General features: G+C 33.6%; 2 protein-coding genes across 2 annotated transcripts in view; both read left to right on the plus strand.

Moving 5' to 3' along the window:
• LOC108771130 (succinate dehydrogenase [ubiquinone] flavoprotein subunit, mitochondrial) overlaps nucleotides 1-12,480 on the plus strand; it is a 16,104-nt gene extending 3,624 nt beyond the window's left edge. Inside the window, exons 5-12 of the mRNA XM_018523041.1 lie at nucleotides 1,215-1,353; nucleotides 1,444-1,612; nucleotides 2,955-3,150; nucleotides 8,987-9,184; nucleotides 9,647-9,841; nucleotides 10,948-11,091; nucleotides 11,275-11,385; nucleotides 12,255-12,480. Of these exons, the coding sequence (XP_018378543.1) occupies nucleotides 1,215-1,353; nucleotides 1,444-1,612; nucleotides 2,955-3,150; nucleotides 8,987-9,184; nucleotides 9,647-9,841; nucleotides 10,948-11,091; nucleotides 11,275-11,385; nucleotides 12,255-12,341 (1,239 nt within the window). The 3' untranslated portion in view covers nucleotides 12,342-12,480. The remainder of the gene's footprint in view (nucleotides 1-1,214; nucleotides 1,354-1,443; nucleotides 1,613-2,954; nucleotides 3,151-8,986; nucleotides 9,185-9,646; nucleotides 9,842-10,947; nucleotides 11,092-11,274; nucleotides 11,386-12,254) is intronic.
• A 3,379-nt stretch (nucleotides 12,481-15,859) lies between these two features.
• Nucleotides 15,860-20,352, plus strand: part of SdhA (succinate dehydrogenase, subunit A (flavoprotein)) — a 12,131-nt gene continuing 7,638 nt past the window's right edge. Inside the window, exons 1-2 of the mRNA XM_018523042.1 lie at nucleotides 15,860-15,925; nucleotides 19,874-20,297. Of these exons, the coding sequence (XP_018378544.1) occupies nucleotides 15,860-15,925; nucleotides 19,874-20,297 (490 nt within the window). The remainder of the gene's footprint in view (nucleotides 15,926-19,873; nucleotides 20,298-20,352) is intronic.

Consider the following 20,352-nt stretch of genomic DNA (forward strand, 5'->3'; position numbering starts at 1 on the left):
TATATTAAATACCGTTTCCATTTTTGTTCGTAGATGCTTAATTGCTATTCACTTTCCATATATTAATGTATGAATATTAATTTTATGAAATATACTAATAATTCAAATAAATCGATATTGATGATAAAACAACTACTCGTGTAGAAATTTGTTAGGGATTTCACTATGTAACATATTTCTGATGAGGCCCTTATCAAGATTTGGTAGGAATGCCATAAGTAAGGCTTCCTTATTTATATATGATGAGGCCCTTATCGCGATTTGATAGGGATGTATTAATTTTATAAATACTTATTTATTAGGGCTAACTTATAAGGGCCTGGAAAGGATTTATTAGGGATTCCATAAGTGTAAGGCTTCCTTATTTATATCTGATGAGGTCCTTATCGGGATTTGATAAGAACGTATCAACTTTATAAATATTTATTTATTAAGGCTAACTTATAGGTGCCTGAAAAGAATTGATTAGAGATGCCATATTAGTATGTTATTCTCCAGATAAAAATAAGCGACACGTATTTTTTTATATGCGCCTATACGCACTTTTAAAGGATAAAACACTCCTTGGAAAAAAATTTTTCTCTTTTGAAGCGAATATCGTCGGAACTGTAAGAGATAGAAAAAAATTTTCTAAAAGAGAAAAACCAAATTTTTTTCTAAAGGGTGTTTCATTCCCTAAAAGTGCGTATGGGCACGTACAAAAAAATACTGACTGGATGTTCAGTTAAATTGCACAAATTTCTATCAGGATTATATTGACAGATATATCACAACTATATGTTCATTAACATTCGTGAATCATCGAAGTAGCAGTTTCCGTACGATTACAGAGGTCAAGCAACGCGAATGGTGGTTCGCATTCGGATGGGTGACCGTTTCAAATTAACATAAAATTAATTCCCGTAATATTTCCTCATAAGACCCTGATAATTTTTCCTTACAGGGCCCTGATAAATTTTCTTTACACGGCCCTGATAGTTTTTCCTTATAGGGCCCTGATAATTTTTCCTTGTAAAAGCCCTGATAATTTTTCCTTATAGGGCTCTGATAATTTTTCCTTATAGGGCCCCGATAATTTTTCTTTATAGGGGTCTGGTAAACAATTTGTTACATGCCATGTAGGGCCCAAGTTATCTGCCCGATAAATTTTAGGGTATACTTATAAGGCCCTTTTGTAAGCCCTAACAATTTTCTACACGGGTATCATCTCGCAGGTGATTGCAACAGGTGGTGCCGAAAGATGTTACTTCTCCTGCACCGCTGCGCACGCCTGCACTGGTGACGGCATGGCGATCGCATGTCGAGCCGGATTGCCGTTGCAAGATATGGAATTCATTCAATTTCACCCGACCGGTATTTTCATATTAGCTACACATCTCGCGGATAACTACTCTTATTCTTCCTCATTCAAGTTCTTTTAACTGATTGATTTTTGCACTGTAGGTATTTATGGAAGTGGCATACTTATAACCGAGGGTAGCCGGGGAGAAGGCGGCAAACTCGTCAACTCTATGGGAGAGTTCTTCATGGAGAAGTACGCGCCAGTGGCTAAGGATTTAGCTTCCCGCGACGTCGTGTCGAGAGCTATGACTATGGAAATACTGAACGGAAGGTTGGCGTAATCCTTTGTATTCTAATTCGCATTTTTTCCCTTTGCAAAAAAACCAAGAGTTAGCGTATTTAACTTATCATATGAAAGGAAGGATGGAGAGCCTGTAGAAATGTCCAGAACATATTGTATAAAGGCAATAGAATTATTAAAAGAAAATTTTTTTTGTAGTTGTAAACAAACTTGCTTGCATACATGCAAATCTTAATTTAGAAAGCACTAAATAAATTTTACAATAGATCTATATTTAAGTAAATAAGCAAGGAAAAAGCTATGAGTTTCTAAAACGCTATCAGAGATGTAAACGACGGAAAAATTTTAGAATTTTAAGGTAAAAAACTCAGGAAATAATGGTTCTTTTCTTTAGGCTTTGACAGCTTTTTACTCGGATATTTTTGTTTAGCATTTCACGATTACGACGGTGTACTATTTGTTTCAGAATTTAGTTTTTGCACTTATCCGTAAGATTTCTGTGTAAAAATAGTTATAAAAGTTAAAATATAGTATAATGATTAATATAGTATAATGTCGATGGCTATAAATATATTTTACTTTTCACTATTATTTGAATGACATTTTACACTATACTTCAATTTTTAAAAGTTAAGTAAGTATTACTAGACTAATTGACACTGTTTTTGTCGTATGCTCTGTGATTGTAATTATACATTCTAAATTTAAATTCGTGAGACAACGTTCATCAAATCTTTAATTACTCTTGAATCAATATTATATTGAGATGTTGTCTCAAAATAATTAAAATATGGAGTACAATTATAACCAATATGCAACAAAACAGTATCTATTATACTTATAAAGTATTATCTGTATTAATAACATTACTTATTTAGCTTTTAAATATAAAATATCTGTCATTCAAATAATTATATTGAAATAACTACTTATATGTTTTTTCATGAATTTTATGTAATTTGGTCAAAAATACCGTTATTTACAATAAAAAAACTAGTTTTTTACTTGATACTTTTCTCCGAAATAAAAAATATCGGTTTTTTACATCTCTATATAAACGCTATTCATTATCTCGACTAGAAGTTAAAATACACTGTTAATTATGTTGAATTAGTTACACGTCATTGCTCAAGAATATGTGACGCATGTGGCAACATTCTCTGACATGACGCATCCGGCAACAGATTCTATATATGATGGAAGAAATATTAGGAATAGGAATAAATATATTAAATTTTGAAGAAATAAAAAAATTAGAAATAAAGATTAAACGTAATGCACAATAAATACAAATAAGATATGACATATGATATGTCTTATATAGAGGCTTTCTTTTTAGGAAAAATATATTATTTCGTATTATTTCTCGTAGGGGCGTCGGGGAGAAGAAGGATCATATTTATTTGCAGTTGACTCATTTGCCGGCTGAATTGATACGCGAGAGGCTGCCCGGAATTTCGCATCTCGCCTGGGTATTTGCCGGAGTAGACGTGACGAAACAACCGATTCCCGTGATTCCCACGGTACATTATAACATGGGCGGTATACCTACAAATTGGCGTGCGCAAGTAAGAAATTAATTTATATTTACACATATGATTTATTCATTTTTATCATTATTTTAATTATTTTTGACTAACCAATTTATTTATTATTATTATTATTATTATTATCTTTAACTGTAACTGATGTGGAAATTGCATCAAATTAATCGTTTTGGTCACTATTTTATAATTTTAAATATATTTTATAAAATATAAAATTTTACTGTCAAAGCTAGATCTTAATGTTGAAATAATTCAATCTGAATTACTAATATACTTATACTATATATGTACTTGCATATATATATTTGTAGTCATTCGAACTGCGCGCTGAATTGGTTTTCCGGACTTACACGAATAAACGCAATTAAACTACTGTAGTGATATTACGAATTAAATTGACAAGCAATTTTAATAATTTGATGCTCAATCTGGCATCTTATTAAAAATATGTTAATATGCTGAAAAACTGTAAATAAATTTATTGCAAAAAATATTACGTTATATTTATATCGAATATAATGGCCGCAGCACAAACTCTTGCATAACGCATAAATACATAGTGCATAAGAGAATCAACCAATCAAAATTCTTCTTTTCCATAGAATGCGAGGAAAGGAAAGCTTCTGATTAGTTGATTCGCTTATGCACTATGCGTTATGCCTTATGCAAAAGCTTGTGTCTGGGCTCTTACTATAAATATATTACATTCCCGTGAAACAATTTTATATAATTTTATATAATTGTATATAAATGGACATATTTTATATATAATTATATATAATTATGCATATTTATATGTATTATACTGGGTGTCCCATTTTAAATAGTGCATTAAGATTTCTCGAATCACCATGAATTTATTACTCTTGGATTGAAAATTATTTAGTAGAAAATTCATTATTAGATCATACCTGTAATTATTGTAAAAAAAATTATAAAATTTGGATGTCTTCAAGTTTTATTGAGATCAGCCTTTAAACCTTGTTTATTATTTAATAAATAAATATTTGGCAATAAATTCTTCATGTAGTGATAGAGTAAGATCGTAATAGCAGAAAAATACGGGATATGTTGAATTGTTTAATTACAGAAGTTAGATTTGATGATTGTAAAACCATAAGGCGTGGAAATCGTAATATGAGATACCCAGGGTATTTCCAATATGAAGAAACCCATGCTCGTATGTTATAGTGAAAATCGTTGCTAAAGAGTAAATGTTATTGTACAGTAATAAAAAAGACACCCGAAATGAACGTGCCTACTGTACATCTGCGATGCTTGATTCCAACTACCTGAAGACGAGTTCTGGGTTTAATCTATTGCATGCTCATTTTTCTCGCGAGCTGGCTATTTGTTTGCATTTTAAAAACATGAAATAAAGTTTTTTAATTGCAATACTGATATATTTTGTGTTTTACTTTTAATTTCTCGGGGCATCTCATATTAGGAGCACAATTTTTTGAGTTTGCGATTTGCTCACTTTTTACATTTTTTTAATTAAAAAAAAAATGGAATTTGAATTAAATTTTATATAAAGTTATCTTAAAGCTTATTAAATTCCCTTCAAAATGAATGTGCAGTAACACCAGCTGCTTTAGACGAGACTCAATGCACATTATCGTTAGTATTTTTTCTTCTGTTTACGTTAAGCCTCTAGCCTGTTACACTTCTCTCATATGCTTGTGGGGCGCACGCTGATTATTCAATTGCCACAAGTATATGGGACCTATATTTTTAATGCCGGTTCCGAACGGCGAATTTTTCGTGAGGTGTTTCTGTGAGCAAGGATACTCTTGGAAGGTTACTCTTTTTTTCCGAGAAGAGACACGAGCGTAATTATTTTGATTCCTACCAGGTAGGGTTGCCATTTCAAAAAGTTAAAAACTAGAACTGACGAACCGGGAACCCCGGACGCATACATTTGCTTACCTTTTTTAGTGCTCTAGAAATAATTATTTCACATATAAGCCTTTTAAATTTTTAGATAAATAATATTTCCATTAACAGGGGTTTTTCTTTAATTGATAAGACGTTATCAAAAAATATTTGATCTATCTTCTTAATAGCGTTTTCGCCCGATCGGGTTTGCACTAATCTTGGTTGGATTAATCTTTCCTATGGGTTGACGTCACACGCTCTACCAATAGGAGAGCACAAAATCCGCCATTAATCCAACCCAAGTTGATGCAAACCCAGCCGGGCCGAAAACGCTATAAGTACATATATTTAATTGCTTTTTCCTTACAAATTGCACAATACTATCACTTCTTTATTATCATGTTTACAGTATAATATCTTACAGATCGCGTGCGACACGCGATATCCAATGAGCGTACAGCTTTACCGATGTTCTCATTCTAAAGCTATACGCTCATTGAATATCGCGTGTCGCGCTGGTATGCAGCTAGCATTACACTATATATGGATAAATTTTATTCTCAACCTGCGCCCTACAGGGCTGCCAATCTTTAATGTCAACACTACTTATACGCCAAAGTTTTTTTTGCCATCCAGTCAAAAAATATTTCCTTTTTATATAAAACCCTGGACTCTCATGATTATCTCGGACGCCTTTCGAAAACCCTCCCGGACGTCCCCGGACGTCATAAAAAAGAGGAAGGTGTCCGGGGAAAAGAGGACAGATGGCAACCCTATTACCAGGGCCAAACTCGGAATTTCTGCCATGCCATGCTCGTGCTCTAGTATTTTTGAAATTATTTGATGTATATTAACGTAGTGTAACTGATTTTATATTTTTTAATGAATAAGTTTGCATCTAGAACTAGAAATGTAAAAAATGACCCTCTAAATTGAACCAAGTTATGTCTGACGGTGTACTTTTAAAACTACCTATATGCAAAACAACCAGATAAATTACACACAGAATTAGAAGTAAGTGTATATTATAAATGTTTTATTTTGGATTATTATGGAAAATTTTGTGATTGAATTTTCTACACAATCACACGATGAAGTCTTTTAATCCTTATAGTACCAGGCACAAATTAAGCGATGTCTCATCGGTACAAGCCTAGGTATTTCGAATTCGTCCATTTTTTAAGAATTTTAACTTATTCAAAATAGTTCAAAAAAATTTCTAAAAATTCACGAACATACTTTTAACTTTTTAGAACAAATGTTTAGACTTCTTTTGGAAAATAATAAAATGTATATATTATTTAATTTGTCGAATTTGTGAAAAATTTGCACGAACAGAAGTCGGACACGAAATACCCAGAATAGTACTGTAAGAAGAAGCAAATATTTATATTTCTTAAGATCTTTTAACTTACATAATAAATTCATATTTTTAGAGAATGAAACGGTTAATTCAAACAACTGCTGAAATGATTTTCAAGAAATGGAATCTAAAATGCAAGAGAAAGATCGCGTTAATCAGAATCTAAAAGAGCGTATTAGATTACTGCAAACTCGGATCATTACTGCCGCTAATCGCAATACTATAGCATCGTTCAAGGCTAAAGAAAAAAGGAGACTTGGTGCGGCACTGGTGGGTTTAATAAATTAAATACATCTTTATCTCTTTTCAACGTGCTCACATTTATCACCAATCAAAGAAATGGTACCTATCAAATCACATATTAGGCATAAATCTGATACTACTATGGATTCATGTGCGTTAATTTTTTATACTATGCAAATTGAATATTTTGATAAACTTAATTATAAATTAAAGATATGTGTATTATTCTTATAGCATTCCAAATAGCCTTTACTGATTTTGAGCTGGAACTTATGAATAGTAAAGCAAATCGTGACGAAGACATCAGTAGCGATGAGCATCCATTTGTTACATATCGTGACAAACATCGCATTTGACAAAATTAAGGCGTCCACTCTAACTGTAAGGTAAGTAGTACAGAAAAATTAATTTGATTTTGTTTGACAATTATTTTAATCATGCTTTGTTTATAACTAGCAATAACTCACCTGATACACCAAAGCATACTCTGCGAGACAGAATCCGTAATTTGACGGAAGAACAGAGCTTAAGGAATTCACAACCTTGGAAAAGCAGCTACATTGTGAAGACTATTTATCTGAACTCCAGGAAAAACGGTCACAGTTTGAAAAGCAATTAGAAAATGTCACATCTGATAAGGACATTTTCGAATATATAGCATCTGAACTTCGTAAAAAGTTTACTGCAGCTGAATTACAATATACTTTAGCAGAAGATCAATTAAACGTTCAAGCAACAGAGTTAGAAAGAATACCAGATTTAGAAAAAAAAATTGCACAGCTGTCTGCACAAAAAATAGAGGTGCGAAACGTTCCTGATCTATACAAACAGATAGCTGTTCTTACAGCTGAAAAAGATGGATACGAACATATGGCATCTGAACTGCGAGAAAAACTTAATGAAGCCGAACAACGCAATATTGTATTAGAAGATAAATTAACACGAAATGTAGAATTAGAAATACCATTTATTCAAACTTTGTCGAATAGTGAGATCATTTCATTTGAAAAAGATGAACTGTGCAATGTAAAATAACTGATCTTCAAAATAAACTAACAGAAGCAGAATTAAACAATAATTCGATGAAAGATAAACTGGAGGAGCAACAGCAAATGCTACAAAATCTTCAAGAAGAAAATAATATAATTGCTTCTGAAATGCAAAATAAATTAAGAGAAACAGAAGAAATTAATAATTCGATAAGAAATGGATTAAAGCAGTAGCAAGTAGAAGTTGAAAAATTTCGAGATCAGGAAAAGCAGATTGCACAACTTAAATTTGAAAATCACAAATTTAAACTTACTATGTCGATGTTTCGCATTTGGTTGTTTGCATTCTCTTATTCCTTAGAGTTTGTCAACTGCACTCGAGATGGGACCTACAACCGAATCCATCGACATCTAGAATGGACCGCTGATGGCAATGGTGGGGGTAGAAAGACGATTAGAGTGAGAGGCAGGAATAATAAGATCGTTCTTTCTCTGTTTACTGTTGTTTCTAACTACTGTTGGATTAACAACAACCAATCAGGCTTCAGTTCATCGGTCCATTCTAGATGTCGATGGCCGAATCCGAACGGCGAACGCGAAAAATCGCGTGTATGTGAGGCCCCAAGTGGGATCGAACCCGAATCTACAGATCACGAGTCAATCGCACCGAGCGGCGAGTAGTGCTCGACACCCCGATTGAATGTCTCACTTCGAAAACAAAAGAGTTTGAGTGTACGCTGGCTGTATTTGTTTGCATTTTAGAAACATGAAATAAAGTTTTTTAATTGCAATATTGATATATTTTACGTTTTACTTTCAATTTCTCGGGGCATCTCATATCAAGAGCAGAATTTTTTGAGTTTGCGATTTGCTCACTTTTTACATTTCTTTAATTTTCAAAAAAAAAATGGAACTTGAATTAAATTTTATATAAAGTTATGTTAAAGCTTATTAAATTCCCTTCAAAATAACCTATCATTTTTTGAAATTCTGCCCATAGACTTCTAGCATTTATCCAAAATGAACTCGGTATCTCATAATAGGGACCTTTCCTCTATACAGAATTATATACATAATTATATATAAAATATGTCCATTTTATATAATTTTATATAATTTTATATAATTATATATAAATTATTTTTTCCCCGGGTTATTAATCAAACATACAAAACGTATCTGTATGTATATTACGTGATACAATCATATTATTATCATTAATACACTTCATTGTTTTATTGTATAAAAGTAATCGCGCAGTATTCGATTATTTCTACAGATCATGCAAGTAAACACGTTTACACAGAGATTTATGATTATCGCGGTTATGTCGTAGGTACTTAATGACGTAATTGCATTTTTGTCATAAATAATACCTTGTCAGGTATTAACACGAGAAAATGAGGAGGACAGATCGATCGAAGGTCTCTGGGCAGCCGGCGAGACCGCGTGTGCGTCCGTTCACGGTGCTAATCGCTTGGGCGCTAACAGTCTCTTAGAAATTGTGGTCTTTGGTAAAGCCATCGCCGATCAAATCGATTGCATTGCCAGGCCTGGCGAACGTCACGGAGATCTGTCGTCAGTAAGGAAAAAGTTACCTTAAAAACATTTCTCTACATTCTGAAAGGCAACTTTTTGTCGCTGCGAATTAATGAGACGCAATATATATTGCACATTACCGTCTCCCCATTACATTTCACGATGTTACGTCTTAAGATTAATCGGCAAAAAATCTTTTTGTTATTATTACATATAAACAATTATAACAAGCAGTATAATTAAGCAATAACAATTACAACAATTAATATTATAAATATTTTGGCAATTCCTTTATATATACGTTTTTAATATATATCTTTAAATTAATTTTTTATATTACTATTTTAATTTTTTTGTACATATCTTTTTTCTTTTTTCGATATATAAGTCTTTTCTTAAAGTTGTATATTAAGATCGTGAAACAAGGACTTGCGCGTTCAAATCGAGGAGGCGTTTTACGAGTCATAAATTATGTAAATGCCGTCAAAAACCGATTTGGATGCAGGACATTGGTGAGCAGTCGATTTGTCGTTTCGACGCAACCCGTTATGCGAAAGGCTGCGTTCCCGTGGCCGAGCTGCGTGAACAGATGCAACGTACGATGCAGAAATACTGCGGAGTATTCAGAACTTGCGACATTTTGCAGCGCGGATGCAGGGAGATGTCCCGTCTCTACACCTGTGATCTGCCGGATTTATGCGTAAGCTGTTAATGCACCTCAGCGTTATTAATTGTAAAATTATTTAGAGAGGAAGAAATTTAGAAATTTAAAACATAAATTAAGCGAAATATTTTTAAATAAAATTTGCTCAATGATGGATAAAAATTTAAGGGATATGTTGAAATAAATATACTATATTAGGATTATAAAATTATATATTATGGAGAATGGATTATTATATATTATAGATATTATATTATATTATGAAAATTATTCTGTTTATCTTATTCAAGGTTGTCACGTAAAATGAATTTTAAAATTCCCTGACTTTTCCAGATTTTCCAGATAAAAACGGAAAATTTCCATGATCAATATAAAATTATAAAATATGTAAAAATTTTAACATAACAAAATATGTAAAAAATTTTAACATTTAGAATTAAGGATTATAAGAAAGTTAGCTTATATTATTAAAAACGCAAAAGAAGCTTAGTAGCATAATAAAATTTTGGGTGTAAATTCAAGCCAACAAAAAATTAATTAGTATTTGAAAAAAGAATGTAGTTATAATGAAAAAGAACGATCAAATAAAATTACTGAACAAGATATAAATTTTAATTATATATATATATTTTTTTTAATTGTTTAAAGTGCACGAGTTTTCAACATATTTGACTATAAACGTCAGATATAATATCTAAAAAATTATAAAAATTATTTGGAATAGGAGCAGTTTAAGGGAATTGTGAATAAAAAAAGTCCAAAATTCTAGTCTCTTTTATATTTTCTCTTGACTTTTCCGGTTTTCCATGACTGATTTTAATTTATCTGACTTTTCTCTGACTTTTCCCGGTTATCCCGGTTTTCGAGGTCTGTGACAACCCTGTTATTTTTAATTCGTATTAGTCCAAGATTCGCGAATTAATTTCGTAATTACTCATCCGAAAATTTGTACAGTTTACAGAAATCTCAATTTGCAGTAACGGAATGATTAACAATAGCCCGATATGATTACATGAAATAATAGCACCACTAGGTCGCGGTCGATGGCGCAACAACGCGTCGTTGCATAAGATGATAATAATACGAGACACTTTATCAAGACCCAGATGCACATGTGGATCGCTTTGTAATGTCTTTTTTAGGTGCAAGATCAATCCCTCATTTGGAACACCGAGCTCGTCGAGGCCTTGGAGCTGCAAAACATGATGCTAGTCTGCATGCACACTGTATACGCAGCCGAAAATCGAAAGGAATCGAGAGGATCGCACGCCAGGGAAGATTTCAAGGTTCAAATAGGGAAATTATACTAACAAAAAAAAATTGAAATGTCATAAATTTGTATAAATAATTAATTCAAATAAGTAATGTTGTCGGTTGCATTTTTCGAATTCATAAATATAATTTTAATTATGAGCTTCTCAGCCAATTGAATCGAGAGAAATTATCGTGAACGGTTATTTCGTTTCTAGGACAGAATTGACGAGTATGATTATACGAAACCGCTCCAGGGACAAAAGAAACGACCTTACACGGAACATTGGCGTAAACATTCGCTTACGTGGGCTCAGGAGGATGGAACGGTTAGTTAAAATGCCACAAGAGTAAATGCAATTAAATTCTCTTTGAGAGAGTGTAGTTGACAAAACAAGGTCAAACTTTTCGATGATTACAAATGAAAATGCAAAAGGTTTTACGCTTCATTAGAAAAAAGCTACTGAAATATATCCAGTCGATACAAACTAAAAGTAACATAACATCATTGTTTTAAATAATAATAACGAGAAGAGCTACGAGCCTAATGAATATTTTAAAATTTTAATGACATGTAATAATAGAGGAAGGTCACCGATATAGGGTGAAAGATTGCTGATGAAGACTCAAACCATGAGTGGAAATGTTCAAAGTTAAGGTTTACATTTTTAGTATTAAGAAAAATTGCGCTAATTGATAACCAGCGTCGACTCCTATTGCCTGTATTACATATTTCATGATTTTATTAATGAGAGATTTATATATATATATATATATGTGTGTGTGTGTGTGTGTGTGTGTGTGTGTGTGTGTGCGCACAAATATGCGATGGAGATCAACGGTCTTTTGGAGAGTGTCATTGTTTTAATTTCGTACTCAATAATTATGAGTAGCATAACGTTAAAATAATTTCGCACTTGATATAAATATTTACATGTAGTGTTACATAATAGTTACATTGTTGACAGCAAAATTACATTGTCGATATTACTTGTAGGTAGTGTCGACTGAATTACTAATGATTATTACATGAGCAATATTTACCTTAAAAAATTCACTACGTAATTTTATTAATTCTTAAAAACACATTTGATTTATTATATTTTATATGACGTATCTTCTACTGAGATATGTCTTATTAGTATTATTACTGATTATCGCGAAACATTGCGATTTTTACGGCGCGCTCTGTTTACAGATCTATATCTCTTATCGGCCCGTTATCGATACGACTCTAGACGAAACCGAGGCCCAGCATGTACCCCCTGCAGTTCGCGCATATTGACTCAAGAAATGAATAACTAGCAACGGGATGAATGAAACATAAAGGAAGCAACCCGATTATGAATCTAAGTCGGCTGTCGCGTTATCATTTAGAGTTGCCGCAGACAAAACTTCTGTAACAGTAACCTTAAGACGTAAACTTAAGCTGATGAGCCAATCAGGATACTGCTTTAGATCTACGTGATCTAACGGAAATAGAAATAGCAGTAAACTTATTCATAAGGCGAGTTTCAACCGGTTGAAATCATGGATAAATTTACTGTTATTTCCATTTCCGTTAGATTACGTAGACCTAAAGCAATATCCTGATTGGCTCATCGGCTTAAGTTTCCGTCTTACGGTCACTGTTGCGGAATTTTGTGTGCGGCAGCTCTTAACACATATTTGTAATCAAATGCACGAAATGTGAAAATTAAGCCACCAGAAACCGGAGAAACGGCAACAAGAAAATCGTCAAAAATATTTCTTCCTTAAATATTGCTTTTAAATATTTTTCTCACACAGATATCTTTCCTGATAGAAATTTAATACTGGATGATAGTAATTAATTATTTATTTTGATAATTTAAAAAACAATAAACAACGTTTTTAATACTCAAAATAAATAACTTCCAGTATAAATTGGATTTCTATAAAGATTGCATAGCCTCGCACTGTAGTTTACTGGCAAAATAATTAACGTCCATATCAATTTGCAACAAAGAAAGCGAATCAAAAGTGGCGTTGCGTTTTTTAAGGTAATTTTAAAAAAACATTCCCTTGAACGTTCGCCGGAGGCTGTGATAAAAATTATGCAAGAATAGTGATGAAACTTCGTAATCTCTTAGCCATTTATTTTCGTTTTTGTACAAAGGAGATATGACACTTCACAATGTCAATGCATTCGCAACTTAATTTCGTAAGAGATAAATCGTGAATTGTACTTTCTGCTGAAAACGCAATTATAAACGCGCTGATAAACGCTTAATAAATTTTGTGTGGATAATATATATTTTATTACTAATGGGCCTTTTATATATATATATATATATATAATGTGATTGGTCAATTTTTAGCTTCTGATTTATGACTAATGGCTTATTGTAGAAGGCCCACAATCATTTAATTTATTCCATTAAACATGCATATTAGGTATGCCTACAAATCCAAGAAACGTATCTGATAATCTGTATCATAATCGCAAATTCTCTAAACATTCCTAAAATATTACGATTTTTATTTTATAGAACAAAGAGAATATTAATATAATTTATAAAATAAAATACATCAGACTAGAATATATCGAGCAGATCATTATTTAAAAATTACATACATCATGCAAACAGTTTAGTTTGCAATAACAAGTCACGATCAACATCAAAATGACATTAAAATTTTATTTTACTTTTATTTTTTTTAAATGAATCAATAACTGATTAAAAATTAATTTTAGTAATCATTTTTGAGCCATTTTGATGTCATAATGACTATTTTTATTCTATTTGAGAATTAATGCGTATGAATCCCGGTAAAAAATTTTTCATGCATGGATATATATAAATATGTATAAACATACATAAACACGCATAAATATTCATAAACATGTATAATTATATACGAAATATGTCCATACATGTTCATACATCCTTTTTTCTTTTATAAAATTACTTTTTAGTATAATAGAAATAATAATAGTAATGCGAAAACATTAAAAATAATTATAAAGGTAATTTTCGCACTATTTGTTTTAGAAAAAATCAAGTTTGAAGAAATGTAAAAAAACTATTTATGTATAATTATATATAAAAAATTTTGCATAATCATGTATAAGCAATTTTTTAAATATTTTTCCAAACTTGTTTTTTTCTAAAACAAACAAGTCAAAAATTATCCCTTTAATTATTTTTTATGTTTTCACATTACTATTATTATTTCTAATACACTGAAAAGTAATTTTACGATAGAAAGAAGGATGTATGAATATGTATGGACATATTTCATAAATAATTATACACATTTATGAATATTTATATGCGTGTTTATGTATGTTTATACATATTTATACATATTCATGCATGACAATTTTTTATGTCACATAGATAAATAGAAATCTAAAAGAAACAAATTATATTAAAACCTATTATATTAAATTTTTAAAGTTAATTATATATCTATTTTTAAAATTTATCTCTTTTGTTTCTCTCTCTCTCTCTCTCTCTCTCTCTCTCTCTCTCTAATATAGAAAATAAAATATGAAATTAAAGCCATCTAAGCCTCCTTCCAAAAATTCCTTAATTAAAATTAAAACTCTCACTTTTGTTTTCACATTTGATCACACATGCGTAAAATAAAAGTGAGGCTATTTGCACGCATGGTACGATCACACGTGCGACATAAATATTTTGCGCAACGTATCGTTAAGGTGACCCTACACGCACGATCAATATTGATCAATAATATTGAATCAGAAATATTTTTAATATTTTTACAATTTAAAATTTATCTCTTTTGTTTCTCTCTCTCTCTCTCTCTCTCTCTCTCTAATATAGAAAATAAAATATGAAATTAAAGCCATCTAAGCCTCCTTCCAAAAATTCCTTAATTAAAATTAAAACTCTCACTTTTGTTTTCACATTTGATCACACATGCGTAAAATAAAAGTGAGGCTATTTGCACGCATGGTACGATCACACGTGCGACATAAATATTTTGCGCAACGTATCGTTAAGGTGACCCTACACGCACGATCAATATTGATCAATAATATTGAATCAGAAATATTTTTAATATTTTTACAACCTTACACGATCAGTATTATTGATAATATATTTCTTAGTTTTATGTACATTGGCCCTGTTCTTTTTAGCTGATGAACTTCTCGCATGATTCATCTTTTCTCTTTTCCTCTCCAACGTGAAAGGAAAAAGGAAGAAAGATGAACTGTGCAAGAGCTTTAGCTAAAAAGAACAGACCTATTATCTACACACTACCGTCATATATATGGATCCTAATAAAGCGATACTGATGTTCGAGAATCATAATCCCTCAATATTAACCACACCCGATCAGAAAAATTGTTAGTATTTATTAATATCTACTGACAGTATTAATTGTTGACCATGTAGAGTCACCTTTAGAAGCGATATAAGATGATTGAAAATGAGATTCATTGATCTTCGGATTAGGATTTTAAGAAATTGAATTTTGAAATTTTTTCAATATTTATATATTTTTTATTATCATATCACCTGCGAAACCATGCGGACACATTATGCAAAACGTTTGGATAACACGGGATGACGTCTCAACACTCTAGCACGTTGGAGTACGTTGGCAGCATTGTGCGCGCGCAACATTCCGGCGACGCTCGGCGTCTCAGTCGGTGTCGAGCCGCCGAAGTGAGCGGATCGAAGCACCGATAATATCGTAAGGGTTAGTCGCGTGTTGCGTGCGCGCGAGTCTGTCACGGGGGCGTATCTCGACTCGACGAATCGACGGGACGGGAAGCCAAGCACAGGTGCAGAGTGCAGACCGGATAAGATGAGCGGATTACTGAAGCTGTCGGCGTCGTTGCTGCCGAGAAGTCTGCCCGGATCGACGGCGCTGGTGAGAACCGGAGCATGCGTTCGCAATTCGAACGATAGAGACTGTTGCGGCTTAACGTCCCCGTTTCACGCTTCACGCTTCACGCGGTTTCTCGATTTCTCACCCCGTGGAGGTAGAACGCGGTCGCGACCGCATTTCTCTCGCTGAGAAAATGGGAGTACAATCGTCGGCACCAAGGGTCGTTCTTTCGCGAGTGAGAAAACCGGAACTCGTACCTCGACGGAATTAGAGATCGATCTCGGGCACACCTGGCCTAGAAAATCTCGTGTTACCAGCGGCCTCGCGCCATCTTAAAGGAAGAAAAAAAAATCCGTCGCGAACGTCCCGTTGCTCCGTTCTTCGTTCTCCGTTATTCGGCGGATTACCTTCGTGGCGGCAGGTCAGGGTTTCGCGAATTCACGTTTCGGCTCGTTATGTAATTTTTTATTCGCCGTCCCGCCGGCGATGGATCAATTACGTAAGGTGCGCGCGACCGACGAATCATACGAATAAATACACGCGCCCGGAAACGCGCGTCTTGCCGCCCGCTCGTGGTAAACAACATCCCCCTCAGCTTCTCACCGTCGAGGGAATATCTTCCCAATTCTTTCCTCGCTCGTTCCTGAGAAATTCCGCCACAAGATAGAACACATTCATTCTATTTCCATATGTTCGGCCGCGTCGGCATCGTCGGCGGGGGCTGCTCGCGAATCGCGTCGCGAGTCGCATCTAACCGTCTAATGGTGTCTACACTGTCTACTCGATGGCTCGATTCTGAATCCAAATCGAGATACACTTTTACGGCATTTCGGCATGGACGTCGATTAATTTGAGCGGTGAACGAGGTATCGATATCCGCAAGGTATTTGAAAGAACGAGGCGACGTAGCGATATTTAACTACATTTACACGTCATACTTAATCAGGTTTAATAACATCCGTAATTATGAAAACTGGTCAATCACAATCGTTCCATTCTTCCGAAGAACAACTATGATTGGCCAATTTCATAACTACGGATGTTATTAAACCCAGGGATGGGAAAGTACTTTGTAAAAGTAATTAATTACAATTACAGTTTTTCTCTTTCAAAAAGTAATTAATTACCGTTACAAGTTATTGACTCTGAAAAGTAATTCGTTACAGTTACAGTTACTGAAAAAGTAACTTTAAGTTACTTTTAAGTTACTTTTTTCATCGGAACTTTTACTAGTAGTATTGATATCATTAGGGCTATATTCAGAAACGTTATCCAACTGCCTTCATGTATCTTTTTATCCTTATTTTTCACCTGATATTAAACAAGGATGATACACGGGGTCATCAGAGTAATGCAGCCTAGGACAATTAAAAAAAAGACTGGCTTACTTTACATGTTCTACAATTTTATATAAAAAGATAAAAAAATTGTATGGCAAAGACGTTTTTCATTAAAGTAGTATAAACACATATGAATATGAATATGAATATGAAATAGCACACATATACAATGTTTTTTGTAAAAAAAATTCTTTTTATATTCGGCTAAAAGTTGCAAATAAATTCCAGCACTAATTCAAAATGGTGTACAACTGTTCACGGAGCGCTCTTGCATTTGATTGGCGGATTCCATTAGATCCCAAAATATAGACCAAACAGGTACAATAGTTCATTGAATGAATAGTTGATTGAAAAAAAGTAACTCTAACTGTTACTTCGTTACAAGTAACGAGTTACTTGCCATCCCTGATTAAACCCGATTAAGCGTGCCGTGTAACGGAAGCTCATATTGTTTTCGTTAATTCGTCATTCAGAGAATTAAGCCTATTTTACAATGTGCTTTTTGTTTTCTGTTTCTTGCTTTCTGCCTCTTGCTTCTTCCCCCTTTGCAACCATTTTATCGACAATTGTATTTCTTGCTACGTGTTTCCTGTTCTTCCAAAGTTCGTCAACTTTTATCTCGGGCGACACAAAACAAAAAACCGGATAAGAAGCAAAAAGACAAGATGTAAAAAAATAGCAAAAAGCAAGAAACAGAAAACAAAAAGCACATTGTAGAATAACTGAAATTAGATTTCAGAATCTTTTCGCAGATACAACAGACGCAACGCGATACGAAAACATCAGTAGGCAGCGAGATAAGCGTGAGACACACCTGTGCGAAATGTCGCGTCGCGCCCTGGATTGATAACGAGCTTTATTTCACGTCTTCGTTTATCAGGTTTTAACGGCATGCTTTCAAAAACATGTGCGTACAAAGTTTATTGCGCACGAAATATTTACGATCGTCACAAAATAGCGTCGAACTTAATTTGTATCAAGATTTTTATCCCAGTGCGAATTATGTGGATGTCAAGAGCGTTTTTATTAAAAAGATAATTATTATTATCTGAAAACATTGTTGTTACTTTTTTTAACCGACGTACCTCCATGATATCTCGTAGCCTTTCACGATTAACTATATCAATGTGGATTTACTACCGAATTTTTAGATAAATATTTGAATCGCGAAGCAATCTTTTTTTTTTAATTAAGAACGAAATTAAGATAAAACAAATTAATCTAATCTTTTTTCAACATTCCCAAAATAAACCCTCCCCTTTAACGTAGCAAAGTAATATTGACTTTTTTAAAAAATTAACGAAATATTGGCTACGTTTACACCGCGCATTTAGGCCGCGGCCTATACAATAGATGTCCTTGTTTATCCTGTAGGTTAAACTGTAGGTTAAACAAAAACACCTATTGTATAGGTCGCGGACTAAGCGCACGATGTAAACGTAGCCACTGATATTGCTGCGCGATCTTAAGATCAAACAGAAATGTAGTTTTTGCCTTATCTTTGAGCACAAGCAATTGTAAGTTGACGATAAGCTACGGAAAATTATCATTTTCTGCAAATATCCCGAGTGATACCTAGTGTTTATCACTTTTAATTATTTTGCAACAAGATATACGGCAATGAAGAGACTCGTTGCACTGTCTCTATTTTTCTACTAGCGGGTCTAATTAACTCGCTAATTGATCTTCAGGTTAACTTCCACGCAGTTGTTTGTAGAAGCCATTGTTTGCAGAAGCTCGTTACATCTTCATAAAGACATAAAATATATATATGCAATTTATATGAGTTTTCCGTGAAGTGTTGTGAATCAGCATTTAGTATTATAAGCATTTAATTAAAACTGCTTATATAATATCTTTTTTTATGTTGCTTGCATCATGTTTCCACTTTTTATATCTTAAAAAGAATTTGTAAATTTTAATCATAAGCATTTCGCTTTATTCTCGTAACATTTGCTCGTGGACGAGTAAAATTTTATTTGTAAATAACATAATATTATTTGTATAATTGTATATTATATAATTGTTTATATTTATATTTTATATAATTATATTTTTAATTATGTGCAATATATAAAAACAATTATAATATGGAGATATGTACGCTTTATTTACAACAATGCTTATCACCATATGATCTCCTAAATAGAGCACAAGTAAACACATATGATACACGCGTACGTACGTACATACGTATACGTAATCGCATATTCGTGACTCATTATAAATAACAATGTATTCACGTGATGTCTTACGTAACTCTCGAATTCGAAAGGAAGTAATTGAAGCTTCCTCAGCAATCTGAAAAAAAAATGATGCTCTTAACAAAGAGCTTATAAAGGCAACTATAAACTAGATATCAGCATTATTTTGTTCTGGACATGCTGCCTGGTATGTCGCTGTCTGAAATTCTGTTTCAACAGAATTCGAATTTTATATTATATCGTATATCCGAATATATTTTTTATCATATATATATCCTTGAATTTTATATCAAAAATTTACGAGATATAGAAGTTATACAATCAACGGTTACGTCAATTAAACGCTCTAGTAAGTAAATCAGTTAATAAACGTGAACTCTTAATCGTAGAATGCTGTATTGCGATTTGCTTGCCCTTGGTATCTCTACTTCGCTTCCGTTTCACAGAACAAGCTGGGACTGCCGCTTCTCGGCAATCGCAAGCTTCACCACACACCGAACCGAACGGCCAAGATTTCCAACGAAATCTCCAAGCAGTACCCGTTGGTGGATCACACGTATGACGCGGTGGTGGTGGGAGCCGGCGGTGCTGGTCTACGCGCGGCTTATGGCCTCGTCGCCGAGGGATTCAAGACCGCAGTGGTCACCAAGCTGTTCCCGACGAGATCGCACACAGTCGCCGCCCAGGGCGGCATCAACGCCGCCCTGGGCAACATGGAGGACGATAACTGGCAGTGGCATATGTACGACACCGTCAAGGGCTCGGACTGGCTAGGCGATCAGGATGCCATTCACTATATGACCCGCGAGGCACCGAAGGCCGTCGTCGAGCTGGAGAATTGTGGCATGCCCTTCAGTCGCACTACCGACGGTGAATGAGAATCTCTCTCTCTCTCTCTCTCTCTCTCTCTCTCTCTCTCTCTCTC

Source organism: Trachymyrmex cornetzi, unplaced genomic scaffold (assembly GCF_001594075.2).
Source record: "Trachymyrmex cornetzi isolate Tcor2-1 unplaced genomic scaffold, Tcor1.1 scaffold1399, whole genome shotgun sequence".
In the NCBI taxonomy this organism is placed as follows: Eukaryota; Metazoa; Arthropoda; class Insecta; order Hymenoptera; family Formicidae; genus Trachymyrmex; species Trachymyrmex cornetzi.